The 27,602-nt window shown below is 44.4% G+C and overlaps 1 protein-coding gene and 1 long non-coding RNA gene across 11 annotated transcripts in view; both read right to left on the reverse strand.

Annotated features, from left to right (window-relative positions):
- The window catches only part of LOC122459667, a 1,177,620-nt gene that overhangs the window by 794,444 nt on the left and 355,574 nt on the right, over positions 1 to 27,602 (reverse strand). The window lies entirely within an intron of this gene.
- The window catches only part of FOXN2 (forkhead box N2), a 245,338-nt gene that overhangs the window by 33,682 nt on the left and 184,054 nt on the right, over positions 1 to 27,602 (reverse strand). For all 10 annotated transcript variants that reach the window (XR_005292093.2, XR_006280489.1, XM_043512308.1 and 7 more), the window contains one exon: positions 21,568 to 22,118. Coding sequence is in view for 8 of the 10 variants with exons in the window: in XM_043512308.1 (XP_043368243.1) it covers positions 21,568 to 22,104 (537 nt within the window). In the remaining 2 variants the exon portion in view is untranslated. The remainder of the gene's footprint in view (positions 1 to 21,567; positions 22,119 to 27,602) is intronic.

Consider the following 27,602-nt stretch of genomic DNA (forward strand, 5'->3'; position numbering starts at 1 on the left):
TTTTAGAGAACAATGGGTAGACTCTTTCAGGGTGAACCTTGCTGTTAACATTACATAGCACATGTGCATTAGGTACAAGGTTGCATTTTGCCTCTTATATTGAGGATCTGCCGGTTTAGTGTGAGAGATCATACACGCAGGGCTGGTGGGCAACAGAATTTGGGTTGCAGGCAGACATGATAAGCCACAGTCTTTTGGCTTCTTTAACCTTCATAACATGTGGGAATGGTTTCAGACAGCAGCGCCCTCATTTCCCATATGAAACAGCCGTTGGGTTGGCCATTTAAAATGGGTTGGCAATTGAAAAGGAAGGGCTGCGGTTTTGGGGTTAACGTGCAGCACAAACCCAACTAACACTCCCCCACACACACCCAATTCCCCTGGGATGATCACTTCACCCCTCCCCCACCGTGTAGCTAACAGCGGGGAAGATTTCTGTTCAGCCACATGCAAACAGCCCAGCAGGAATGGCCACCTCTGAATGTCCCCTTAATAAAATTCCCCTATTTCAACTAGGTGACCATGAATGATATCACTCTCCTGAGGATAACACAGAGATAAAGAACAGATGTTGCTTGAATGCCAGCAAACATCGGGACTATACGCTGCCATGCTTTGTTACGCAATGACTCCAGACCACATGCTACTGGACTGGTATGGTAAAGTGGCCTACCATGGAGTACGGAATAAGGCTGCCCTCCCCAGAAACCTTTTGCAAAGGCTTTGGCAGTACATCCAGGAGAGCTTTATGGAGATGTCTCTGGAGGATTTCCACTCCATCCTCAGACACGTTTAACAGACTTTTTCAGTAGCTGTACTGGTCGCAAATTAATCATTAAACACGCTTGCTTTTAAACCATGTATTATATTTACAAAGGTACACTCACCAGAGGTCCCTTCTCCGCCTGGCAGGTCCGGGAGCCCACCTTGGGTGGGTTCGGGGGGGTACTGGCTCCAGGTCCAGGGTGAGAAACAGTTCCTGGCTCTCGGGAAAAATGGTTTCTCCGCTTGCTTGCTGTGCGCTGTTGTCTTCCTCGTCCCCAAAATGCGCATCCCTGTTGCATGATAATCCATTGACGGACTAAAAGCACAGGGGTTGGGTAGTGCTGGTTACACCCCCTAGAAAGGCATGCAGCTCATCATAGAAGCGGCATGTCTGAGGCTCTGACCCCGAGCAGCCGTTTGCCTCTCTGTTTTTTTGGTAGGCTTGCCTGAGCTCCTTAAGTTTCATATGGCACTTCTGCGGGTCCCTGTTATAGCCTCTGTCCTTCATGCCATTGGAGATTTTTTCAAATGTTTAGGCATTTCGTCTTGTAGAACGGAGTTCTGATAGCACAGATTTGTCTCCCCATACAGCGATCAGATCCCATACCTCCCATTCAGTCCATGCTGGAGCTCTTCTGTGATTCTATACCTCCATCATGGTCACCTCTACTGATGAGAGCTGCACTCACCTGCAGCTTGCCACGCTGGCCAAACAGGAAATGAGATTCAAAAGTTTGCGGGTCTTTTCCTGTCTACCTGGCCAGTGCATCTGAGTTGAGAGTGCTGTCCAGAGCAGTCACAATGGAGCACTCTGGGATAGCTCCCGGAGGCCAATACCATCGGATTGCGAACACACTACCCCAAATTCAATCCGGCAAGGTCAATTTCAGCGCTAATCCCCTCGTTGGGGAAGGAGTACAGAAATCGATTTTAAGAGCCCTTTAAGTTGAAGTAAATGGTTTCGACGTTTGGACAGGTGCAGGGTTAAATCTAACACTGCTAAATTGGACCTAAACTCGTAATGTAGACCAGGGCTAAGTGTGCTGTTATATTTACAAATATACAAATATCACTTTTCACAGCAAGCCCCAGGACCTATTAAATCCTAGATGGGGAGGCAAAGAGGGAGGCAGCATTAGTTTGCCAATAAACCCTACAAATATGAATTACAATGATTTGGATGTGAGTCTGGATATTTAATTGTTTTTCCTATAGTTAATTAAGTATTTTAGGAAAAAAGTGTCAGGGCGGCCACTGGTGAGAGTTGATCGCAGCACTCTGAGCCACCAAAAAATTTGTTGTGAGAACCCCTGCCATAAGGTGTGTTTGCACTGCAGCTGGGAGGTGTAATTCCCAGCCAAGCTAGCAGTGTAGATGCTACAGCACTGGCTGGGACTAAACCCCAGGGCTCAGACTCATGAGAGACAAGAAGGCTTTTACTCCTGTGACTAGCCTGAGCTGCTGCTAGTACCATAACATCCACACTGGTATTTTTAGTATGCTAGCCAAGTCTACCCAAGCTGGGAACCACACCTCCCAGCTACCGTGCAGATGTACCCTAATTTCTAGCCCTTGTCTTCTGGTCTTCTTCCAGGGTTTCACAGCCCTCCCCTATTGCGGCTTCTCTGTAAAAGTCTCCCTCTCTGGCCTGCTGCCTGACAGGTGTGGAGAAATCCCTTGCCCAGTGATCTGTTACAGCACCCTCCCAATTCTTTGCCAGCTTTAGCTCCCCCTCCACTGGCATGAGAGGAGCATCAAGCCCACAGCCACAACTGCAAACTGAAAAAAGACACTCAACTGTAATCAAATTAAGCCAAATATATTTCAACTGAGAAATCCATCCGCTCGGCTCAACTAAGACAGACAACTTTTTACGTAAGATCATCAGAATAAACCCCCAAAAATGTTTAATATATTTTAGTAGAGCAGATTTGAAATACATACATCCTCTTTCCACAGCCTTGAATAGTTCCTCTTATACACTGCAAATCTAGTTTATAAAAACAACTCAAAAGGCATGTATCTGACGAAGTGGGTATTCACCCACGAAAGCTTATGCTCCAATACGTCTTATAAGGTGCCACAGGACTCTTTGCAACTCAAAAGTGGTTAGTTTCATTCCAAAATACTTCAACTAATTTAGATTATATCACCATGAATGCGCTAAAACACACAAGTTTTCAGTGGTGAGTAAATAAAGGCAGAGGAAGTAGATGGTTTTTCTTTGCAGACATCAGAATGCACACACTCCTCCAGATCAGCAAGAAAATAGCCTTGTCTCATTTTACTAACAGCTCATGAGCACACCAAGAGAAAGGAAATGCTGCCATGGCAACACAAACCAGGCTGTTATTTGAAACCATACTGCAGACACTTAACTGTCCCCTAACTGCACAACTATCAATATCAATTCTTCCAATTTCAAAGATTGAGAAAAGCATAACATACAATTACAACCATCCCACAATATACTTTGCAGTGCTATCCAAGAGCAGGCAATGTTTCTCAAAGAGTGATCTGGATGGCTGCCAGGGCAGAACATGAGCAATGAAAAGCAGAAATATTTACCCAACTTCTTCTGTTTATTCATATACATACATATATTTATGAGTCACCAAATCAGATGCAATAGGACTGCTAACCTACCCCCACAGCATCAACTACCAGCCACAGAAAAGGCACATTATGACTCCACTAGGCGATGAAGAACTGTTTGAACAGGCTGCTGGAATAGTCACACCTAAATTAGAAAGCATGAATAGAGGCATATTTCCAGTTTGTAACTAGAAAAACAAATATATACACCACATGATGTTTGAGGCAGAAGGAGGAAGAGAAATTCCTTCTGTCTAGTTGGGAAGGAATACAGGTGCCCTTGAGTCCTGATAAATCACTTGCCCCTAGAGAGAAGCTGGTGTGCTGCTTTCTCTTCACTCCTGGTTGAGTAAGTGGTAACAGTAAGGCCACTACTCTTCGAACCACTGCTAAGAGAACCCCAGTAGAAGCCAGATGTCTAATTCAGATGCTCCATTAACCAATTTTGGGCAATTTTGTGCCTTTCTCCATGTGCCAGAGGTCTCATGAGCCAGCTAAGGATCTCAGCAGATGATACAGACTTTGTTCTCTATACTGGGCTGCAGGGAGTTTGGGGAAGTGCAACATTTTGTGAAGAGTGGGAGGCAGGAAATGAAAGGTGTCAGCCAACAAATCAAGAAAAAGCAGCTTCTTGCTCCTTTAGAAGAACATAAATTCTGTAAAAAAAAAATCACAGCATTGCAGTTAAAACCTTGTTAGAAAGAATAATGGGTAGGGTTCCGAAAGTAATGATTATATAGTTGAGTCCAACGTTCTAAGCCTGGTCTGTCTCCAAGGATATACAAGAGGTATATGTGAAGATTTTGGGACATGAAGGCAGGGCTCAAATTTTGAGGGTACACACTGGTATGGCATACCAGCACCTCTTTCATGCTACCTTCTTATTCTGCAGAATGTAAGCCTTCCATTTAAAAAAAAAAGAGTCTCTAGCTATTCTGGTTGCTGAAATAGCCTTGAAAACATGAACCGAGTATAACTGATGCCATGATATCTGCTTGCATTTGCAGTGTCTGAAACATCTCTGGGGATCCTAACTCAGAGACCCAGTGATAATAACGTTAACATTTACAATATTAACTATTTCACTGGTCATCAAAGCACATACAAAAGGAGAGGGAGGATTCTATTCTGAAGATTTGCACAATATACTGTGTGTGACACCTTATTTTGGCACCATCAGTGAGTGGGCTTAGGAGATACCACTTTTCATCACCCAACCAGTCAAGGAGCCAAGCCCAAAGTGCCTATCAGAACCCACAAGACATGTGAAGTCTTCCAGATGGAGCCAAGTGTAAGTAGTACCCAGTGGCCTTACCATGGGGTAGCCTGGTATGAAATGTCCCATGGGAAAGCCAAGCCTAAGTAGCCTACGAAAAGAACAATGAGATGAAGGAGCCCAGTGTGCATGATCATATTTTGAACATCTGCACAGTATACTGAGAATGGCAATTCTCATTGGTGGAGCTTATTTGGTGGGAGGAAGTATGACCCCAGCATAAAGAGAACAGAAAATAAGAGTTTTAATTAGAGCTGGTCGGGATTTTTCCCACTCAAAACATTTTTTCATCCGTAAATATCATTTTGTCAAAACTGAAACTGTTTGCAGGAAACAGCTGGTTTCATAAAATCTCCCAACCAAAGATGTTTTGAGATTGTCAAAACAGGGCATTTTGACATTTTCAAAACAAAATGTTTCATTTTGGGGCAATACCATGACTTTTCATTTCAAAATGTTACTTAATCTACACTCAGAAAGACTTAAAATGACTGAAAACAAAACATTTTGAAATTATGGAAACAAAACGTATTGCTTGGCCTGATTAGGAATGTTTTTTCATCAGTAATTTGTGAAAAATTTCAAGATTGACTTTTGTCCTGATTTGGGGTGGGAAACATTTTTGATGTCTCAATATTTGTGGGACAGGAAAATCATTTCCCCACTCAGCTGTAGTTTTAATGCTTACCGTTAGATAATTGTTGGAAAGTGGATGCTTTTGAAAATCCTGTTCTGTTCTTTTAAATGCTTTCACTACTCTGGAGACTACTAAACTGTGGAATTCATAGGAACTTGGGGAAAATGTTCCTGTGGAATACATTTGTATGCTCTCTCTGTTGGGGAATGATAATATCTTTTCCGAATTTTAATCTCATCTTTCCAACTAGACAGGTCACAACTAGTGAAAACAATTGTGATTCTCTTCTCACATCAGTTTTACACAAGTATAACTCCATTGACTCAATGGAATTACTCCTGATTTGCACAAGGGCAAGAGAAGAATCAGATCATCTGCAGTTCTGCTGCCAACATGCAAGATATTCAAGGTGTGATTGGTGACTACTGAAGTGAGAGATTTTCCAGATTGGAGACATCTTTGTTTTAAGGAAAAAAAAAACACACTAGACACAAGGTACACAAGGGGTGTATGGGGTGAGTTCAAAACATAGTACCTCTGCATATTAAACAACCATACCCTCAAGTGATGGTTTGCTTGCAGTTGGTTACAGTGACTATCTCAACTCTCATTAGTGGTTCCAAGTAGCTGCGGCTAACAGGGGAGTTTTGCAAGGGACTTCTCCAAGGAGCGATAACGTGACCCTTCAGGTAAGTTTGTTATCTGTCTGTGTGTATGTGTGTTGTGGTGTGCTTGCTGCTGGACTGAACTATACTGTGTGGTCTATTAGTTTGGGGGACCATGTGTTGACTGTGTGGGTGTTGAGCCTAACAGCCCGCTAGGCAAGGCTGAGAGCTTCTTAACGAGGCTTTGATCCTTAAGCCCTTTTAGCATCCATCAGCCCTTAACCAAAGGCCAGGGATACTTAGGAAGACCAGGGCTTTAAAAAGCCCGCTCCTAAGCCACCAGAGGAGCTAGCAAACAGGGGAGTTTTGCGAGGGAGTTTACAGGTGGAGTGGGGGGCTAGATACACGTTACATTTCTTAAACTTAAGCCACACAAAAAACCTCGATAGAAACAAAATCTCAACAAAGGAACTAACTTCAGGAGTAAAAAGATAATGCAGGCAGAAGTCCAGCAACAGAGTGGGGGCTATCCAGTTTATTGCACCCAATGCAGCATGTATGATTACCTGCCCTATGGGCAGGTGGCATATGTGTGCATTCGGTGCAAGGAGTTCCTGGCCCTTAGAGACCATGTACGGGCTTTGGAGACCAGGGTGGCTGAGCTGGAGGAACTAAGGAAGACAGAGAGGTACATAGATGAGACTTTCTGCGACACAGTAGAATGGTCCCACTCCCTGCCTGACAGCCTCTGGGCTGTTGAGGAGGATGAAAGTCTCAGGGAAGGAGAACATCCAACTGGAGCAGAGGGAAACAATCCCATAGTTGGGACCCTCCTTCCAGATGATGTTGTAGTATCCTTTCCCCCTGAGGATACCTCTCTGGGGGAGGGAACTCCAGTTATTAGGAAGAGATTATTAAGAGATTAGGAAGAGGTATTAATAATGTGTGATTCAATCATTAGAAACATAGATAGCTAGGTTTGAGATGACCAGGAGAACTGCATGGTGACTTGCCTGCCTGGTGCGAAGGTTGTGGATCTCTCAAGACATCTAGACAGGCTTATGTGTAGTGCTGGGGAGGAGCAAGTGGTCATGGTACATATAGGTATCAATGACATAGGGAGGGATAGGAGACAGGTCCTGGAGGCCAAATTTAGGCTGCTAGGTAAGAGACTGAAGTCCAGGACCTCCATGGTAGCATTCTCTGAAACAATAATACCAGGGTACAAAATATATCGGAAGGACAGAACAGGTCATGCTGGTTGGGGAGTGGCACTATATGTAAAAGAAAGCGTAGAATCAAATGAAGTAAAAATCTTAAATGAACCAAACTGTACCATAGAATCTCTATGGATAGAAATTCCATGCTCTAATAATAATAATATAGCAGTAGGGATATATTACCGACCACCTGACCAGGATAGTGATAGTGACTGTGAAATGCTCAGGGAGATTAGAGAGGCTGTTGAGATTAAAAAAAAATTCAATAATAATGGGGGATTTCAACTATCCCCACATTGACTGTGTACATATCACCTCAGGATGGAATGCAGAGATAAAGTTTCTTGACACCTTAAATGACTTCTTCTTGGAGCAGCTAGTCCTTGAACCCTGCGGAGAGGCAATTCTTGATTTAGTCCTAAGTGCAGCACAGGATCAGGTCCAAGAGGTGAATATAGCTGGACTGCTTGGCAATAGTGACAATAATATAATTAAATTTAACATCCCTGTGGCGGGGAAAACACCACTGCCACCCAACACTGTAGCATTTAATTTCAGAAAGGGGAATTACACAAAAATGAGGTTAGTTAAATAGAAATTAAAAGATACAGCACCAAAAGTAAAATCCCTGCAAGCTGCATGAAAACTTTTTCAAGACACCATAATAGAGGCTCAACTTAAATGTATACCCCAAATTAAAAAACATAATAAGAGAGCCAAAAAAGAGCCACCGTGGCTGAAAAACAAAGTAAAAGACGCAGTGAGAGGCAAAAAGTCATCCTTTAAAAAAATGTATGTTAAATCCTAGTTAGGAAAATAGAAGGGAGCATAAACTCTGGCAAATGAAGTGTAAAAATATAATTAGGAAGGCCAAAAAAGAATTTGAAGAACAAGCTAGACAAAGACTCAGAAAGTAATAGCAAAAATTTGTTTAAGTACATCAGAATCAGGAAGCCTGCTAAACAACTAGTGGGGCCATTGGACAATCAAGATGCGAAAGGAGCACTCAAGGACAATAAGGGCACTGTGGAGAAACTAAATTAGTTCTTTGCATCAGTCTTCACAGTTGAGGATGTGTGGAAGATTCCCAAACCTTAGCCATTCTTTTTAGGTAACAAATCTGAGGAACTGTCCCAGATTGAGATGTCATTAGAGGAGGTTTGGGAACAAATTGATAAACTAAACAATAATAGTCACCAGGACCAGATGGTATTCATCCAAGAGTTCTGAAGGAACTGAAATGTGAAATTGCAGGACTACAAACTGTAGTCTGCAACCTATTATTTAAATCAGCTTCTGTACCAAGTGACTGGAGGATAGTTAATGTGATGCCAATTTTTAAAAAGGGCTCCAGAGGTGATCTCGGCAATTACAGGCTGGTAAGCCTGACTTCAGTACTGGGCAAATTGATTGAAACTATCATAAAGAACAAAATTGTCAGACACATAGATGAATAATTTGTTGGGAGAATAGTCAATATGGTTTTTGTAAAGGGAAATCTTGCCTCACCAATCTCCTAGAATTCTCTGAATTTTCAGAAGGCCAAGATGCCTCACCAAAGACTATTAAGGATATGTCTACACTACGAAATTAGGTCGAATTTACAGAAGTCGGTTTTGTAGAAAGCGTTTTTATACAGACTAGTGTGTGTGTCCCCACACAAATGCTCTAAGTGCATGTAGTCGGCGGACTGTGTCCACAGTACCGGGGCAACCGTCGACTTCCGAGCTTTGCACTGGGGGTAGCTATCCCACAGTTCCTGCAGTCTCTAACGCCCATTTGAATTCTGGGTAGAAATCCCAGTGCCTGATGGGGCTAAAACATTGTCGCGGGTGGTTCTGGGTACATATTGTCAGGCCCCCGTTCCCTCCCTCCCTCTGTAAAAGCAAGGGCAGACAATCGTTTTGCGCCTTTTTTCTTGAGTTACCTGTGCAGACGCCGTACCACGGCAAGCATAGAGCCCGCTCATCTAACCGTCACCGTATGTCTCCTGGGTGCTGGCAGATGTGGTACTGCATTGCTACACAGCAGCAGTTTATTGCCTTTTGGCAGCAGACAGTGCAGTATGACTGGTAGCCGTCATCGACGTAGTCCTGGATGCTCTTTTAACCGGGCGCCTGGGCAAACATGGGAGTGATTCAGCCAGGTCATTTCCCTTGTTTCGTCTCATGGCGATTGAGTCCTACTGGCAGTGCACTGTCTTTTAATCTGCAGCCAGCAGAAGATGATGGCCAGCAATCATACTGCACTGTCTTCTGCTGAGCACCTAAGAGGTGACGATGGCTAGCGGTCATACTACATAGTCTGCTGCCAGCAAGAGGTATAAAGATAGATGAAGTGGCTCAAAACAAGAAATAGACCAGATTTGTTTTGTATTCATTTTCTCCTCCCTCCCTCTGTGCAATCAACGGCCTGCTAAACCCAGTTTTGAGTTCTATCCTTGAGGTTTTGAGTTCTATCCTTGAGGCGGCCATTCAGTTTCTCGCAAAGCCACCCCCTTTGTTGATTTTAATTCCCTGTAAGCCATGTCGTCAGTCTCCCCTCTCTCCATCAGGACAACAGCAGACGCCATACCATGGCAAGCATGGAGCCCACTCAGATCACTTTGGCAATTAGGAGCACATTAAACACCACACGCATTATCTAGCAGTATATGCAGCACCAGAACCTGGCAAAGCAAAACCAGACGAGGAGGCGACATCAGCGCAGTTACAAGAGTGATGAGGACATGGACACAGACTTCTCTCAAAGCACATGCCCTGGCAATGTGGGCACCATGGTGCTAATGGGGCAGGTTCATGCGGTGGAACGCCAATTCTGGGCCAGGGAAACAAGCACAGACTGGTGGGACCACATAGTGTTGCAGGTCTGGGATGATTCCCAGTGGCTACGAAACTTTCGCACGCGTAAGGGCACTTTCATGGAACTTTGTAACTTGCTTTCCCTTGCCCTGAGGCACAAGAATACCAAGATGAGAGCAGCCCTCACAGTTGAGAAGAGAGTGGCAATAGCCCTGTGGAAGCTTGCAACGCCAGACAGCTACCGGTCAGTCGGGAATCAATTTGGAGTGGGCAAATCTACTGTGGGGGCTGCTGTGATGCAAGTAGCTAATGCAATCAAAGATCTGCTGATATCAAGGGTAGTGAACCTGGGAAATGTGCAGGTCATAGTGGATGGCTTTGCTGCAATGGGATTCCCTAACTGTGGTGGGGCCATAGACGGAACCCATATTCCTATCTTGGCACTGGAGCACCAAGCCAGTGAGTACATAAACCGCAAGGGGTACTTTTCAATAGTGTTGCAAGCACTGGTGGATCACAAGGGACATTTTACCAACATCAACGTGAGATGGCCGGGAAAGGTACATAATGCTTGCATCTTCAGGAACTCTGGTCTGTTTCAAAAGCTGCAGGAAGAGACTTTCTTCCCAGACCAGAAAATAACCGTTGGGGATGTTGAAATGCCTATAGTTATCCTTGGGGACCCAGCCTACACCTTAATGCCATGGCTCATGAAGCCATACATAGGAAGCCCTGGAGAGTAGTCAGGAGCTGTTCAACTACAGGCTGAGCAAGTGCAGAATGGTGGTAGAATGTGCATTTGGACGTTTAAAAGCATGCTGGCGCAGTTTACTGACTCTGTTAGACCTCAGCGAAACCAATATTCCCACTGTTATTACTGCTTGCTGTGTGCTCCACAATACCTGTGAGAGTAAGGGGGAGACATTTATGGCGGGGTGGGACGTTGAGGCAAATCGCCAGGCTGCTGGTTACGCACAGCCAGACACCAGGGCGGTTAGAAGAGCACAGGAGGGTGCGGTGCGCATCAGAGAAGCTTTGAAAACCAGTTTCATGACTGGCCAGGCTACGGTGTTAAAGTTCTGTTTGTTTCTCCTTGATGAAACCCCCCGCCCCTTGGTTCACTCTACTTCCATGTAAGCTAACCACCCTCCCCACCTCCCTTCGATCACCGCTTGCAGAGGCAATAAAGTCATTGTTGCTTCACATTCATGCATTCTTTATTAATACATCACACAAATAGGGAGATAATTACCAAGGTAGCCCAGGAGGGGTGGTGGAGGAGGGAAGGACAAGGCCACACAGCACTTTAAAAGTTTAATACTTTAAAACTTATTGAATGCCAGACTTCTGTTACTTGGGCAATCCTCTGGGGTGGAGTGGCTGGGTGGCCGGAGGCCCCCCCACCGCGTTCTTGGGCGTCTGGGTGAGGAGTTTATGGAACTTGGGGAGGAGGGCGGTTGGTTACACAGGGGCTGTAGCGGCGGTCTGTGCTCCTGCTTCCTTTCCTGCAGCTCAACCATACGCTGGAGCATATTAGTTTGATCCTCCAGAAGCCTCAGCATTGAATCCTGCCTCCTCTCATCATGCTGCCGCCACCTTTCAGCTTCAGCCTCTCTTCAGCCGCCACCTCTCCTCCCAGTCATTTTGTGCTTTCCTACACTCTGACATTGTCTGCCTCCTAGCATTCGTCTGTGGTCTGTCAGTATGGGAGGACAGCATGAGCTCAGAGAACATTTCATCGAGAGTGCGTTTTTTCGCCTTCTAATCTTTGCTAGCCTCTGGGAAGGAGAAGATCCTGTGATCCTTGAAATACATGCAGTTGGTGGAGAAAAAAAAAGGGACAGTGGTATTTAAAAAGACACATTTTATAGAACAATGGATACACTCTTTCATGGTAAACCTTGCTGTTAACATTACATAGATAGCACATGTGCTTTCGTTACAAGGTTACATTTTGCCCCCCCCCCACCGCGTGGCTAACAGTGGAGAACATTTCTGTTCAGCCATAGGCAAACAGCCCAGCAGGAACGGGCACCTCTGAATGTCCCCTTAAGAAAAGCACCCTATTTCAACCAGGTGACCATGAATGATATCACTCTCCTGAGGATAACACAGAGACATAAAGAACGGATGTTGTTTGAACGTCAGCAAACATACACTGCAATGCTTTGTTCTACAATGATTCCCGAGTACGTGCTACTAGCCTGGAGTGGTAAAGTATCCTACCATGGTGGATGGAATAAGGCTGCCCTCCCCAGAAACCTTTTGCAAAGGCTTTGGGAGTATATCCAGGAGAGCCACGAATGCCAGGGCAAATTAATCATTAAACATGTTGGCTTTTAAACCTTGTATAGTATTTTAAAAAGTACACTCACCAGAGGTCCCTTCTCCGCCTGGTGGGTCCGGGGGGCAGTCTTGGGTGGGTTCGGGGGGTACTGGCTCCAGGTCCAGGGTGAGAAACAGTTCCTGGCTGTCGGGAAAACTGGTTTCTCCACTTGTTTGCTGTGAGCTATCTACAACCTCCTCATCGTCGTCTTCCTCGTCCCCAAAACCTGCTTCCATATTGCCTCCATCTCCATTGAAGGAGTCAAACAACACGGCTGGGGTAGTGGTGGCTGAACCCCCTAAAATGGCATGCAGCTCATCATAGAAGCGGCATGTTTGGGGCTCTGACCCAGAGCAGCCATTTGCCTCTCTGGTTTTCTGGTAGGCTTGCCTCAGCTCCTTAAGTTTCACGCGGCACTGCTTCGGGTCCCTGTTATGGCCTCTGTCCTTCATTGCCTGGGAGATTTTGACAAATGTTTTGGCATTTCGAAAACTGAAACGTAGTTCCGATAGCACAGACTCCTCTCCCCATACAGCGATCAGATCCCGTACCTCCCGTTCGGTCCATGCTGGAGCTCTTTTGCGATTCTGGGACTCCATCATGGTCACCTCTGCTGATGAGCTCTGCATGGTCACCTCTGCTGATGAGCTCTGCATGGTCACCAGCAGCTTGCCACACTGGCCAAACAAGAAATTGAAATTCAAAAGTTCGCGGGCCTTTTCCTGTCTACCTGGTCAGTGCATCTGAGTTGAGAGTGCTGTCCAGAGCGGTCACAATGGAGCACTCTGGGATAGCTCCCAGAGGCCAATACCGTCTAATTGCATCCACAATACCCCAAATTCGACCCAGCAAAACCAATTTCAGTGCTAATCCCCTTGTCGGGGGTGGAGTAAGGAAATCGATTTTAAGAGCCCTTTAAGTCGAAAAAAAGGGCTTTGTCATGTGGACGGGTGCAGGGTTAAATCAATTTAACGCTGCTAAATTTGACCTCAAAGTCTAGTGTAGACCAGGGCTTTGCAAAGTAAGCAATCATGGGATAAGAGGGAAGGTCATCTCTTGGATTGGTAACTGGTTAAAAGAGAAAACAAAATGTAGGAATAAATGGTCAGTTTTCAGAATGGAGAGGTAAATAGTGGTGTCCCCCAGGGGTCTGTACTGGGCCCAGTCCTATTCAACATATTAATAAATGATCTGGAAAAGGGGTAAACAGTGAGGTTGCAAAATTTGCAGATGATACAAAACTACTCAAGATAGTTAAGTCCAAAGCAGACTGCAAGGAGCTACAAAAGGATCTCACAAAATTGGGTGACTGGGCAACAAAATGGCAGATGAAATTCAGTGTTGATAAATGCAAAGTAATGCACATTGTAAAACATAATCCCAAATATACGTATAAAATGATGGGGTCTAAATTAGCTGTTAGCACTCAAGAGATCTTGGAGTCATTGTGAACAGTTCTCTGAAAACATCCACTCGATGTGCAATGGCAATCAAAAAAGTGACCAGAATGTTTGAAATCATTATGAAAGGGATAGCTAATAAGACAGAAAATATCATACTACCTTTATATAAATCCATGCCCACATCTTGAATACTGCATGTAGATGCAGTCGCCCCATCTCAAAAAAAGATATTGGAATTGGAAAAGGTTCAGAAAAGGGCAACAAAAATTATTAGAGGTATGGCGCATCTGCCATATGAGGAGAGATTAACAAGACTAGGACTTTTCAGCTTGGAAAAAAGACAACTAAGAGGTCTACAAAATCATGATTAGTGTGGAGAAAGTAAATAAGGAAGTGTTATTTACTCCTTCTCATAACACAAGAACTAGGCGTCACCAAATCAAATAGGCAGCTGGTTTAAAACAAAAAAAAAAAGAAATATTTTTCCACCCAATGCACAGTCAACCTGTGGAACTCCTTGCCAGAGGATGTTGTGAAGGCCAAGACTATAACAGGGTTAAAAAAAACCTAGATAAATTCATTGAGGATATTAGCTGGCTGTTAGCCAGGATGGGGAGGATGGTGTCCCTAGCCTCTGTTTGCCAGAAGCTGGGAAGGACAACAGGGGATGGATCACTTGATGATTACCTGTTCTGTTCATTCCCTCTGGGGTACCTGGCATTGGCCACTGTTGGAAGACAGGATATTGGACTAGATGGACCTTTGGTCTGACCAAGTATGGCTGTTCTTATGTGCCCTGCAGTACCACACCCCAGAATCTTACCTCAACTGGCATACTAAACCTAGTGAGATCAGCTAGTGGTGATCACTAGTGAAAGGGTGTGTATGGCCTTCCAAGTGCATGAAGTCTCCTATAACAAAGATGGTAATACAACTTCCAAAATATAACATTGGCAGAAACGGTGCTGGAGCATGCTAGTGAATAGCTTTAGAGCAGCATTGCAGACAGATTATGATACATTGATCAACCACAAAAAAACAAGGAGTTGTGGTCACTCACCTATTGAATAGTGGAGCATAGAAACTAAATGAAGAATGGAAAAGAAAACAAAAGCATGCCAGTTCAGTAATCATTCGGACAAACCAAGTCTGCATTCAAAGCAAAAACCAAAGCAGGGGTAAAGAGTATGCAATAAAAAAAAAATACACAGAATATGGAATTACTTGATGAACTCAAAGGCTCTTAGCCTTGATCAGAATATGGAATGTAAGAACATTATACAAAGCTGGAGCACTTAGGGTAATGACGCATGAGTTGAAAAGACAGGAGTGGGAAATCATCAATTGATTCAAAACGATATGGGAAGGCAAGGAGAATTCTACCATGATTAACACAGGATATTGACTTCAGGAAAACAAGATGGTAGACATAGGATGGAATTGCATTATGCTAAAGCCAAAGAAAGCCAGGATCTTATGGTATTTAACCCGCAAATTCTCCATATGCTAAAGGCAATATTCAGAATCAAATCCAGTGCAGTCATAATAGTACAAGTATCTGCAGCAACCTCAGCAGCACGCAAGAAAGAAACTGACTAATTTTACAGCTACAGAAAACAATACAACAGGTTGCAAGAAAAAATGTATTGTTGGTTATGGGAGATATTAATGAGAAAGTAGGATCAAATTGGAATTTCTGAACGATAGGCAGATTCTGATATGTTCAAGAAAATGAAAGTGCAGAATGGCTACTAAATTTCTCCCTAAGTACCTGGTGATAACTAACACACTTTTTCAACAAGAAAGCTTCAGAGAAACTGGACTTGGATATCTGATGGGCAAATAAAGAACATGACAGACTTTGCACGTGTGAATCGCAGATGGAAATTGAGTGTGTTGTATAGATCATTCGCCGCTGCTATCAGATCATATGTTGTTGGCATCAATGAGGTTGAGGCTGAGAGCAACTGAAAAAGTACGAAGAACTAAGATCTATGGTGTGGACAAACTGAAACAGCCATATATGAGGGGAAAAATACAAAGCAGCCATGTGGAAAATGAACGCTGAAGAGATGTGGAAAGGTGTAAAAGATGGGATTACAAAAGCAGTTCAATAAGTGTTGAGCTATAAGGCCTAAATGATGAAAACAAGGTGTATAATAGATGAAGTTGAGTTGCAGCTGAGTGACAAGCATAGGAAGCTGAAGAAAATAAAAAGGAAAACTGAAGTCTAAAAGCTGAATACAATAGGTTGACCAGAGAGATAAAACAGAAAGCTGAGAGAGAAATTACTAGATAACTTAACAATGCTAAGAAGCAGAAGAATATGTAAAGAGAATCACGACACTACGGTTGTATTGCAAGATAAGAGAACTGAGTGGGACACAAGTGGAAGATGTCAGCAGTGAAAGATAGGCGGGGCAAAAAATTGAGGATGAACAAGAATTGTATAAATGATGCAAAGAATACTTTGAAGAGCTGTGCAACATGCATAAAACTGTAGATTAAACTGTCCTGGAAAAGCTTCCCACTATAAATGAGGGAGAGCAGAAACTGGAATTCTTAGTAGTAGTAAAGATCTCAACAGGAAGTTTGAAAAAGGAAAAGGTACCAGGAAGTGACAACATACTGCAGCACTGTTGCAAGCAGGTGAGGAATACATAATAAGGACAATGCACAAGCTAGTCAACAAGATTTACAAGCAAGAACAAGTGCCAAACATGGGGGAAATTATAATAGTATAGATCTATAAAAAAGGTGATAATGAGAGTGTCAAAGAATACTAAGGAATCAACTTATTCAGTGTGCCAGGAAAAGCATTCACCAAGACACTGCAGAGGAGAATAAGGGTATGTCTACGCTGAAATGTAAGCCCAAGGTTAATGGGACTGTAGTAAGCTGATCCATGTTAGGGAAATACGGGTTTGAGCATCTACATTGTATTTTAACTCTAGGTTAAGAATTTTCTGACCCATGCTTGAACTAGGGCTTTGGCATCCACACTGCAGTGCTCAGACCTGTGTCAAAGTAACCATATCCATTTCCCTAGTGCCATTCCCCAAAATGTGACCACTCTAGCACTAGGACTGTGATGCACTGTGGGAAAACTTTACTGCCCGCCCTGCCATTTACCAGGAAGCAGATCACTTTACAAAGGACTTGTTCGGCTCTCTCTCCATTGCAAAGCCAGGAGGATCTTTGATCGTGTGCTTGCAGATCGGTGATCAGAACAGAATGGGTTAATGTTGACCTGAGCTTCTGCCATTTGCAAAGGAGTGTGACTTCCATTTTCAATAGTGTGGACTGCAGATTGTTGGGATAGAGAGGACTAAGGAAGTTGTCCCATGGAATTGCTGGATACTTCTGGATGACTCCCGGGATCTGAGTGAAGCAGGGTTGTGTCTACAGTGCACAGCAACACAGCTTGGACTCTCCAGCCCTGCAGGGTCCTGGGAACCTGAGTCCGAGCTCTGGGTTAGCAAAATTGCAGTGCAGATGCAAGGGAGGTTAGCCTTGAGCCCGGACTCAAGCATGGGCTTACATTGCATAGAGAGTTACTCTAAGAGGTATGTGTATGCTGCGCTTCCGGAGGAACAGGCTGTATTTAGACCAAGATGAAGACAGATACCACAGTAGTACACTGAACACAACTAAACATATTATAGATGCCAAAGTTGTTGTAAAAAGGCTTTCGATGCCATACCCCTTTGTCCACATGCTAAGTCTTGAGAATGTAGGACATCCTTGAGAAAATGATCAAGCTGATAGAAAATATTTAGAGAAAGTCAATGAGTATGATGAAAGTAAACAGGAAGCTAATGGAATGGTTCAGGTTGACCACAGGAGTGAGACACGGATGAACACCAGATTTGTTCAACATGGTATTGGAAGCAGCAATGGCTGTAGCACTGAGAGATGAAATAAGAGGAGTCATGGTATGTGGAAGGTCAATCTTAGATTTGCAGATGATATAGAACTGATAGCACTGACCAAGTAATAGATACAGAGAATAACTGACAAAGTAGACTTGGATAGCAGAAAATCTGGAGTGAAGATCAACAGATAAGACTAAAACTATGGCAACTGGAAGACAAGAGTAAGAGGTAAAAAGTAACGCCAGAGACAAAGAACTAGAACAAGTGGAAAAAACTGTGTGCTTTAGTGTATTAGTATCAAAGAATCAGAATTGCGAAGAGGATATTAAAATAAGAATCAGACTAGCTGCTCCTGCATTTAGAAAATTCTGTAATATCTGAAAGACTAAAGACATTTTGATATAGACAAAGATAAGTGTCTATGAGACAACTGTCATACTGACACTGCCATATGGGTCAGAACGTTGAAATATGAGGTAAGCCAATGAATGTAAGATATTGATTGCACAAATGATCTAGCTGAGGAGAAAATACTGTGAGTTTCAAGACAGAACAAAATAAAAAAGTGATAAGAAAATGACTAGGGCAAGAAATAATGCGGTTACAGAAGATTCAAGAAAGATTACTGAGATGGTTTGGACATGTGTCACGAATGGTCCTGGAAAGGATACCATGGCATGGCAATACATACCGAAGTACAAGGAACTAGAAATAGAGGAAGACCGAGGATACACTGGATAGAAACGATGAAGAATGACACAGAAAAAGGTTTAAAGATTAATGAAGCCATGAAGCTGGTACAAGACAGAAAGTGGTGGGAGGACTTCATTTAGCCCCATCAACTTTGCTGAGCTGACGGATAGAAATCAAAGAAGCATCCAGAATCCTAAGTACCTTACTATTTTGTCAGTCACCTCTAGTTCCATTTGTAATATGTCAACATTTAGTTAGCATGACCTGTAGGCCTTCATCTTAGATCCCCTGAAGAAAATTAGACACAAGTTTCCCCTTCCATGTTTGATTGCTATGATTAAAGTTGATATGTATGTGTTTAAAATATAACAGGACAATAATCTTAAATGTGTTCTTAATGCTTCCAATGACTAGTCTAAGAAGCAAACAGTAGATGGACTTGATTTATTTTTTTCTTTTGAAATGCATGACATCCTTCTCTGCCACAACCAGCTGGCTCCCCAAGCAATATCCCTCCATGTGCCATTTGGTAACATCACAGTCACTACTGAATTATAGGAGTCTGGAGGCGGTTGTTTGCATGTATGTATATAAGATTCAGCTAGGTATAGTCCACAGTAGTAAATGCAAACACTTGTGTGCAGTTTGACACTCACCTGACTCAATATATACAGTCCAAGTCTAAGCTCTCTCATAGCACTCTGTGGTGATTGTAATATCACAGCACAGCATGGTAGGAATGAATCAGTGAACTTTTTTAATTATGTCTTTTAAATGCAAATTTGGTGCTTGTGAAAGTGAAGGACTACTTTAATTAAAGTCAGGCATAGTGGGAGCAGATGATGTTCTAGCTTCTTCATGCAATACAGCTCCTTCAACATATTTCAGTACTTGTCTGAAGCATCACTACTTATTCAAGTACAGGCCTTATCCAAGCAGAGATTGTTAATCATGCCAGATAGTTTGTCACAATGTGGATTTCAACATTGTGAATTCTGTGCCATAGACTATTGTCGTCTAGTACAGCAGTTCTCAAAATGTGGGTTGGGACCCCAAAGTGGGTTGCGACCCCATTTTAATGGGGTTGCCAGGACTGGCTTAGACTTACAGGGGCGCAGGGCCAAAGCCAAAGCACGAGCCCTAACCACCTGGGGCCAAAGCTGAAGTCTGAGGGCTTCAACCCTGGGCAGCAGGGCTCAGATTACATGTCCCCTGACTCAGGCTGAAACCCTTGGGCTTCAGCTTTGTCCCCCCAGGATGGTGGGCTCAGGCTTTGACTTTGTCCCCCCGTCAACCTGGAGCAACGGGGCTCAGGCAGGCTCAGGCTTCGGTCTCCCTTCCTGAGGTCATGTAGTAATTGTTGTTGTCAGAAGGGCGTCGGGGTGCAATGAAGTTTGAGAACCCCGGTCCAGTAAATAGAGGATAATTCTCTAGTCAAGAGCTGGCTCCCTGTGGAACAAAAATCACTGGTCACATGGCTAAAGACAGACATTTTTCTGAATAATGCCTACTCTCCTATGGCCTTTTTTCAAAAAATAAAGAAAAGTGGACCCTTACTTACTGTTCTGTGCATTAGATTACTTGACACTATTCCTAGTGTAAATGGCAATTATGTTTTGATTTGCCTTTTATAGAGAAAACGTGTTAACTTAGGGATTTTTAATTTTTTCATTAAAATGACAGCATCTTCAATTATGGGGGGGAGAGTTTCTATTAGTATTAACAGTAAGAAAGTATTGAAACTTTACTAATTCACTTTGTGATTTAAGACTGCACTGAAACTAGATCTGAGTGCCTATACTTCTTTTTCAAGAGAAGATAAAACACTTTTCCTAAAGCAACCTGAAATATTTCTTAGTGTTCCACTTGAACAAGGAGAAAATGATGCAGATATTGAAATAAATGAAAGCTGACAAATAAAAGCATAGAACAAAAAACACAGGCAAACTAAATTTGAGCAAGAGAAGTTTTATCTGAAAATGAATGTTAGTAAATCATATGAGTATATGCAAAAAAAGCTATATTAAAAGAATGATAAGCTTGCATAGTCAAGCACTGACAAATTGAGAAATGCCAGAACTAAGACTGACTGGGCAACTTTAATTTAGCTCCTTTTCCCCCCCACAGGACCTCTGACTACAGAAATTCCATCATGTGAAGCCATACTAACCACATGGTTTATCAATAGGGTTCAGATGTTTAGGTCCACAGCACAGACCTCTATCACTTGGTAGACAAGGATGTAATACTCATATTACCATGAGCTTCACAGCTATTTGATAGACAGCAGAAGAATGTTCAGAATAAGGAATCCTAGGTTCTATTTCCAGGTTCTGGAGGACAATGCAGTTTAGTAGTCACAGACTCTTGTGTCTTGTCCCATTCTGTTCCTGTAGACTCTGCTCCTAAACCCTTGGCTCTTGTGCCTGCCAACCTGTCACTGTTATTCCTCCTGCCAGGCCCTGTCCCCTTTTCCCAGCCTGCCTCTGGTTCTTCTCTCTGCTCCTCACCCCTCTATATCAGTTAAGCTGTTTCTTCAGTTTCCTCCACGCTGTTTGAATGTCAACAGGAAGAGCATGGAGAAGATAAAAGAAACAATATTCCTGCTCTAGAGGTTACCACAGTCATCCCTCGTTCCTGGGAGCATCAATTGCAAGAAACTCCTGCTCCTAGGACAGACCATACTCACTGTAAACAGAATCTTCACAGATTTTAGCTGTCATACACTAATAATCCCCAACTGAGCACATGCAAACAAGTGATTTTTTTCCTCAGGGGCTTATAACTCAGCTATGTCTGGGTGGATTTTCACAAGGACAGCAAAACGCATCTCTCCAGCACCAAGGAAAACCCCTCACCAGTTTAAAGATTCCAAAGCCTGGAAGCATGAGAATTTCAAGAATTTTTTGACATAGGCAAAACATTTTTTTTTTCCAAACCTAGTTTTCATAAACAACTGAGCTATTTTTGTTGAATTTTAAAACAAACAAACAAAACATCTTGCGCCTGAAATTTCATCCCAAACTTGTAAGGCAAAGTTATAGGCAACTGAATACAGGGCCTTCTAAGGAAAGTGCTAGGCAACTTTAACTACAGCTGTCACTGCCAGCTCTGCTTATGACATTGCTAAATAAAAATACTGTATGAAATAAAATACATGCACCTTATCACAAGTGGCATTTCCAAGTTGCATTTGGAGTTGCAAAAAGAAAAAAAAAGAAAAAGCTATAAATGTAAAATATTATTTCAATATACAAGTATATCTAATGTTAGTACTATACACCCCCCCAAAAATGCCTTAAAAACAAAAAAGCAGCCTATTTCCTAATACACTTTATATCTGTTAAAAACATTTTTTCCATACATCTCACCTTGCCATGGCTTCTCTCCACCTTTCGGAAACATTTATTCAAGGAAAGATTGTGTCGAACAGAGTTCTTCCACCCTGTGGGTGCTGTGGCAAAGTATGGGAAGCGTTCCAGAATCCAGCTGTAGATTTCTTTGACTGGCAAACTTTTATTAGGAGAATGTTCAATAGCCATGTAAATGAGAAGGCTAAAGGAATAAGGAGGTTTGGAAATGGCTGATTTTTTTTCCAGATTCTGGTAGCAGGATGGTGAGAAAGATGGCACATTATCACCCTCAATGTCATATATAGGACTAACAGTTGGAAGACCCTCACTTCCAAGACTGAAGTATGTTAGAAGATTAGTACTTTCATGAAGCCAGTTCAAATTTGTGAGCTCATCATCTGCTGATTCGCTGTCCACTAGCGTGGCCTTCGGCCTAGCAGCATCAACTGCTTCAGGCAAGCTTCCCATTCTGTAAATCTGTCTTAATCCTGCAGCCTTTTCTGCTCCAGGCGCTTCAGCTTTCTTATCTGGAGTCATCCCAGTTATTGGACCCATTTAATTTTACTTGTCTATAACAAAGAAAACAATTATAAATCAATATAAGTCTTAAAAATCTTATCCAACTGCAGCCATTAAGCCAACAAAACCAAAGGAAATTCAGTTTTGTATCTCCTCTATCCTGCTCAGTAGCTTTAATTTAGGCTACATTTTAGTCATGGGTATTTTTAGTAAAAATCATGGACAGGTCACAGGCAGTAAACAAAAGTTCACAGCCCGTGACCTGTCCATGACTTGTACTATATACCTCTAACTAAAACTTGGGCCAAGGGGGCTGCAGGTGCTCTGGGGGCGCCGCGGGCAGCGACGCACAGCCCGGGACCCCCGCTGGTGCTGGGAGGGGGAGCAGCAACACTGGCAGGCTCCCTACCAGCTCCGCCATGTCCCTACAGCTCCTAGGGAGAGAGAAGGTCAGGGTGGGCTCTGTGCACTGCCGCGCCACAATCTCCAGCTCCGTAGCTCCCATTGGCAGGGAACTGTAGCCAAGGGAAGCTGCAGGGAGGCACCTCTTGGCAGGGGCGGTGCGCAGAGCCCCTTGGCCCCTCCGGCTAGAGCTGCAGGGACATGCCAACCGCTTCCGAGGAGTCTCTCCCCCTCGGTAAGCGTCACCCCATACCCCAGCCCCCTGCCCCAGCCCTGAGCCCCCTTCCACACCCAACTGCCCCAGCAGCAGCCAGTGCGGCTGGCCCAGGAGCTGCCTGATCTGCTCGGGCAGCCCTGGAGCCAGTCGCACCAGTGGCTGCAGAAGTCATGGAGGTGACAGGAAGTCACGGAATCCATGACTTCCGTGACAGACACACAACCTTAACTATAGGTTTACAGAGTAGCAGCCGTGTTAGTCTGTATCCGCAAAAAGAAAAGGAGTACTTGTGGCACCTTAGAGACTAACAAATTTATTTGAGCAGAAGCTTTCGTGAGCTATAGCTCACTTCATGGGATGCATTTATAAATGTGTTGGGGTATAGCTATCCAAAGCCTGGGACCATCTGAATCTTTGTGAAATTGTCTCAACCAGGTGTTAAACTCCCACCGGTTTGTGACTGGGTTCTCATTATTGAACTTATGCTAACTATTTGGAAATTGATATACCTTATTAGATACAACAGGAGTGGCTATATTGAGATCACCTTCTATAAAATGGCTCTGCACAACAAAATGAGAGAAGCACTGAATAAGTGGTCTCTAATATGTTCAGTTCTCCCATTAACTGTTTAATTACATTTATTATATTACAAATTAACCCTCCTTATAAATGTTTTGATTTCCCCTCTTCGGACTTAAATTGCAAAAAGCCCTATCTATAAAGTGAAGTTGTGATCTTATGGCCCCTCTATGCTACAGATGGGATCATGTCCAGTGAATCGGTGTTTTGATGCACCCATCAGACATGGTTTCAGTTAATACAATTTAGCACAACCATAATTCAGTGGTGTTTGCCTGTCCACATGACCAAGATGCACAAAGTGTTTGCAACAGTGTATTTTAGGAAAATCTGGTCAGCTATCCCATATCGCCTGAGATGATAGCACCAGGCAATATAGGATTGTAGATGATTTTCAAGATCATTCCGAACCACACGGCACCCAGGGTTCTGGAAATTTTGTATTAATCCAAATTCCACCAATAGTGCAGCGCCTATTTGGTTGTTCTCTGTTCCTTACATAACACTACTGTGTTCTACAACCTCAAATCTTTCTATCCTGTGGATACTTGGCACTGAGCATACCAATATTGTTTAAATGAGTTAACACAGGCTGGCCTGGCAAATTCCATGATGCCAGAATTTTCAAGAATTCCAGTGAAAAGGAAACTTTTAACCCCTCATATCAGGGAATTCAATGCAATAGCAAAGTGGGGACAGTATGATGGAATGACCAGAGTGCTTCCTGTAACACATCATGCAATGCACCTGGGATGTACTCCCCCAAAGACAACCTAGGAACTAGCAGGGCTGGCCAGCTCTGTTACACAGATCCCATTTCCAAAGTCATATTAAAATGTGGTTCCACCTCAACAATCCTACTGCATCCCTGCTCGACAATGGGGTTGTAACACTGTACACCTGCAATTAGGAACTGTGTGTCTGGAAATGAACCATGCATCAAGATAACCAAGAGAAAACCTGGTTACAAACTTGGTAAAATTTTATAGTGCATATAAATCCTTAGTCTAGTTCTTAGTGGGCAAGTGTATAGACGTCACCAAAACCAACAGACAAATAGTACTCTTAGGGCTGATATAGACTTAAAAGTTACATTGGCATACATTGACTCTCAAGGGTGTGAAAAATCCACACTCTGGGATGGGTGGGCAAACTTTTCGGCCTGAGGGCAACATCTGGGTATGGAAATTGTACTGCGAGCCATGAATGCTCATGAAATTGGGGGCTGGGGTGCAGGAGGGGGTGAGGGCTCTGGCTGGAGGTGCAGGCTCTGGGGTGGGGCCAGGAATGAGGGGTTTGGGGGTACAGGAGGGGGCTGCGGTCAGATCAGAGGGGTTCAGAATATGGGAGGGGGATCTGGGCTGGGGCAGAAGAATTGGGATGTGGGGGGAGTGGATGAGAGCTCCAGATGGGGGTGCGGGCTCTGGGGTGGGGCTGGGGATGAGGGGTTTGGGGTGCAGATGGGGGCTCCAGGTTGGGACTGAGGGGTTCAGCGGGCTGGAGGGGGATCAGGGCTGGGGCAGGGGCAGGGGCACGGGAGGAGGTCAGGGGTGCAGGCTCCAGGGAGCGCTTATCTCAAACAGCTCCCGGAAGCAGCAGCATGTCCCCCCACTAGCTCCTATGCAGAGGTGCGGAGTCGGCCAGGCAGCTCTGTGCACTGCCCCGTCCACAGGTGCTGCCCCTGCAGCTCCCATTGAGCGCAGTTCCCGGCCAATGAGAGCTGCAGATCCACCGCTTGGGGCGGTGGCAGCGTGTGGGGCCCCCTGCTGCCCCTATATGTAGGAACCAGAGGGGGGACATGCCACTGCTTCTGGGAGCAGTATGTCCAGCCCATCCAGCCTTTTAATCCGGCCAGCAAGCCCCCGACCCCACTCCCTGGCTGGAGCACCAGAATGGAGCAAGCCCCCAACCCCACTCCCCACCCTTGCTCTGTGAGATGTAGTTAAGCTGACCTAACCCCTCGTGTAGACAGTGCTAGGTCAATGGAAGAATTCTTCTGTCGATCAAGCTACCACCTTCTGGGGAGGTGGATTACCTACAGCGATGGAAGAACCCCACCCATCTCTGTAGTAAGTGTTGACACTGAACTGCTGCAGCTATGCTACTGTAGCATTTTAAGTGTAGCGTGGCAAGACACCTCCTTCGTCTCGCCAGACTTAGCACTTCTCCCTCTGGCAATGGTGGGCCTGGGATAATCAACCCCACCCCAGGCAGGGTTTTGCCTTCCCCCTTCTGAGCTCCCTTGGTCATATTCTCAGGGTAGGCCTAAAGGTGATCCTTCACCAACCAAAAAGAAAAAAGTCTCATAAACCAAAAAACCCAGGGGAGTACCTTACCCTGCCTCCCCAGTGGTGCAGGGTGTCATCCTGTTGGTTGCCCTGGGGTGTAAGTCCTTCCCCCAACAGGCACTCAGTTTTCACTATTTCCCATATGGAAAGGAGCATAGCCTCTCACTCTAAGGCCTGGTCTACACTACGAGTTTATGTCGGATTTAGCAGCGTTAAATCTAATTAACCCTGCACCTGTCCACACAACGAAGCCATATTTTTCAACATAAAGGGCTCTTAAAATCAATTTCTGTACTCCTCCCCAAAGAGGGGATTAGCGCTGAAATCGACATCGCCGTTTCGAATTAGGGTTATTGTGGACACAATTAGAAGGTATTGGCCTCCGGGAGCTATCCCACGGTGCACCATTATGACCGCTCTAGACAGCACTCTCAACTCGGATGCACTGGCCAGGTGTACAGGAAAAGCCCCGGGAACTTTTGAATCTCATTTCCTGTTTGGCCAGGCGAGCTCATCAGCACAGGTGACCATGTAGTCCCAGAACTGAAAAAGAGCTCCAGCATAGACCGAATGGGAGGTACTGGATCTGATCGCTGTATGGGGAGAGGAATCAGTGCTATCAGAACTACGTTCCAAAAGACAAAATGCCAAAACATTTCACAAAAATCTCCGAGGCCATGAGGGACAGAGGCTACAGCAGGGACGCAACACACTGCCGCGTGAAACTTAAGGAGCTCAGACAAGCGTACCAGAAAACCAAAGAATCAAACGGATGCTCTGGGACAGAGCCTCAGACATGCCCCTTTTACGGTGAGATGCATGCAATTCTGGGGGGGCTGCCACCACTACCCCCACCCTGTCCGTGGGCTCCGATGATGGGGTACTCTCCGCCATGCCTGAGTTCTTTTTTGTGGACAGGGAAGATGAGGAGGACGACGAGCTTGAGGAGAGCACACAGCACACCGTTCTCCCTGACAGCCAAGATCTTTTTTTCACCCTGACTGAAATACCCTCCCAACCCAACTAAGCCGGAGAAAGGACCTCTGGTGAGTGTACCTTTGTAAATATAATACATGTTATAAAAGCAAGCATTTTTTAATGATTAAGTAGCCCTCAGGACTTGGGATGCATTCATGACCAGTATGGCTACTGGAAAAGTCTGTTAACATGTCTGGGGATGGAGCGGAAATCCTCCAGGGACATCTCAATGAAGCTCTCCTGGAGGTACTCTAAAAGCCTTTGCAGAAGGTTTCTGGGGAGAGCAGCCTTATTCTGTTCTCCATGGTAGGACACTTTACCATGCCATGCTAGTAGCAAGTAATCTGGTATCACTGCATGACAAAGCCTGGCAGCGTATGGTCCCGGTGTTTGCTGGCATTCAAGCAACGTCGGTTCTGTATCTCTCTGTGTTATCCTCAGGAGAGTGATATCGTTTATGGTACCCTGGTTGAAATACGGGTATTTAATTAAGGGGACATTCAGAGGTGGCTGTTCCTACTGGGCTGTTTGCCTGTGGCTGAAAAGAAATCCTTCCCGCAGTTAGCCTAGCGGTGGGGAGGAGGGGCATTGGCACTGAGCTGTTTGCGTTTGGCTAGCAGGGATCTTCCCTGATACCAGCCACATGGTGGGGGGAGGGGTAAAGCAATCATCCCAGAGAATTGAACTGGGTGGGGTTAGTTTGGTTTCTGCTGCTGCACGTTAACAGGAAAACCGCAGCACTAAATGGCCAACTCAACGTGATTTGCTTGGCCTGGGAGAGGAGGGTGCTGCTGTTATGAAGGTTGAAGAAGCCAAAAGACTATGGCTTACCATGGCCTCCTGCAAGCCGAATTCTGTTGCCCGGCACTGCGTGTGTGATCTCTAACACCAAAGCCGCAGGCACTCAATATAAGATGCAAAATGCGACCTTGTACCAAAATCACATGTTCTATGTAATGTGAATAGTGTTGTTCACCATGAAAGAGTATAGCCATTGTTCTGTAAAATGTATCTTTTTAAATACTTCACTCCCTTTTTTTCCTCCAGCAGCTGCAAATGTTTCAAGC

The sequence above is a fragment of the Dermochelys coriacea genome, chromosome 3, assembly GCF_009764565.3.
Source record: "Dermochelys coriacea isolate rDerCor1 chromosome 3, rDerCor1.pri.v4, whole genome shotgun sequence".
Lineage (NCBI taxonomy): Eukaryota > Metazoa > Chordata > Testudines > Dermochelyidae > Dermochelys > Dermochelys coriacea.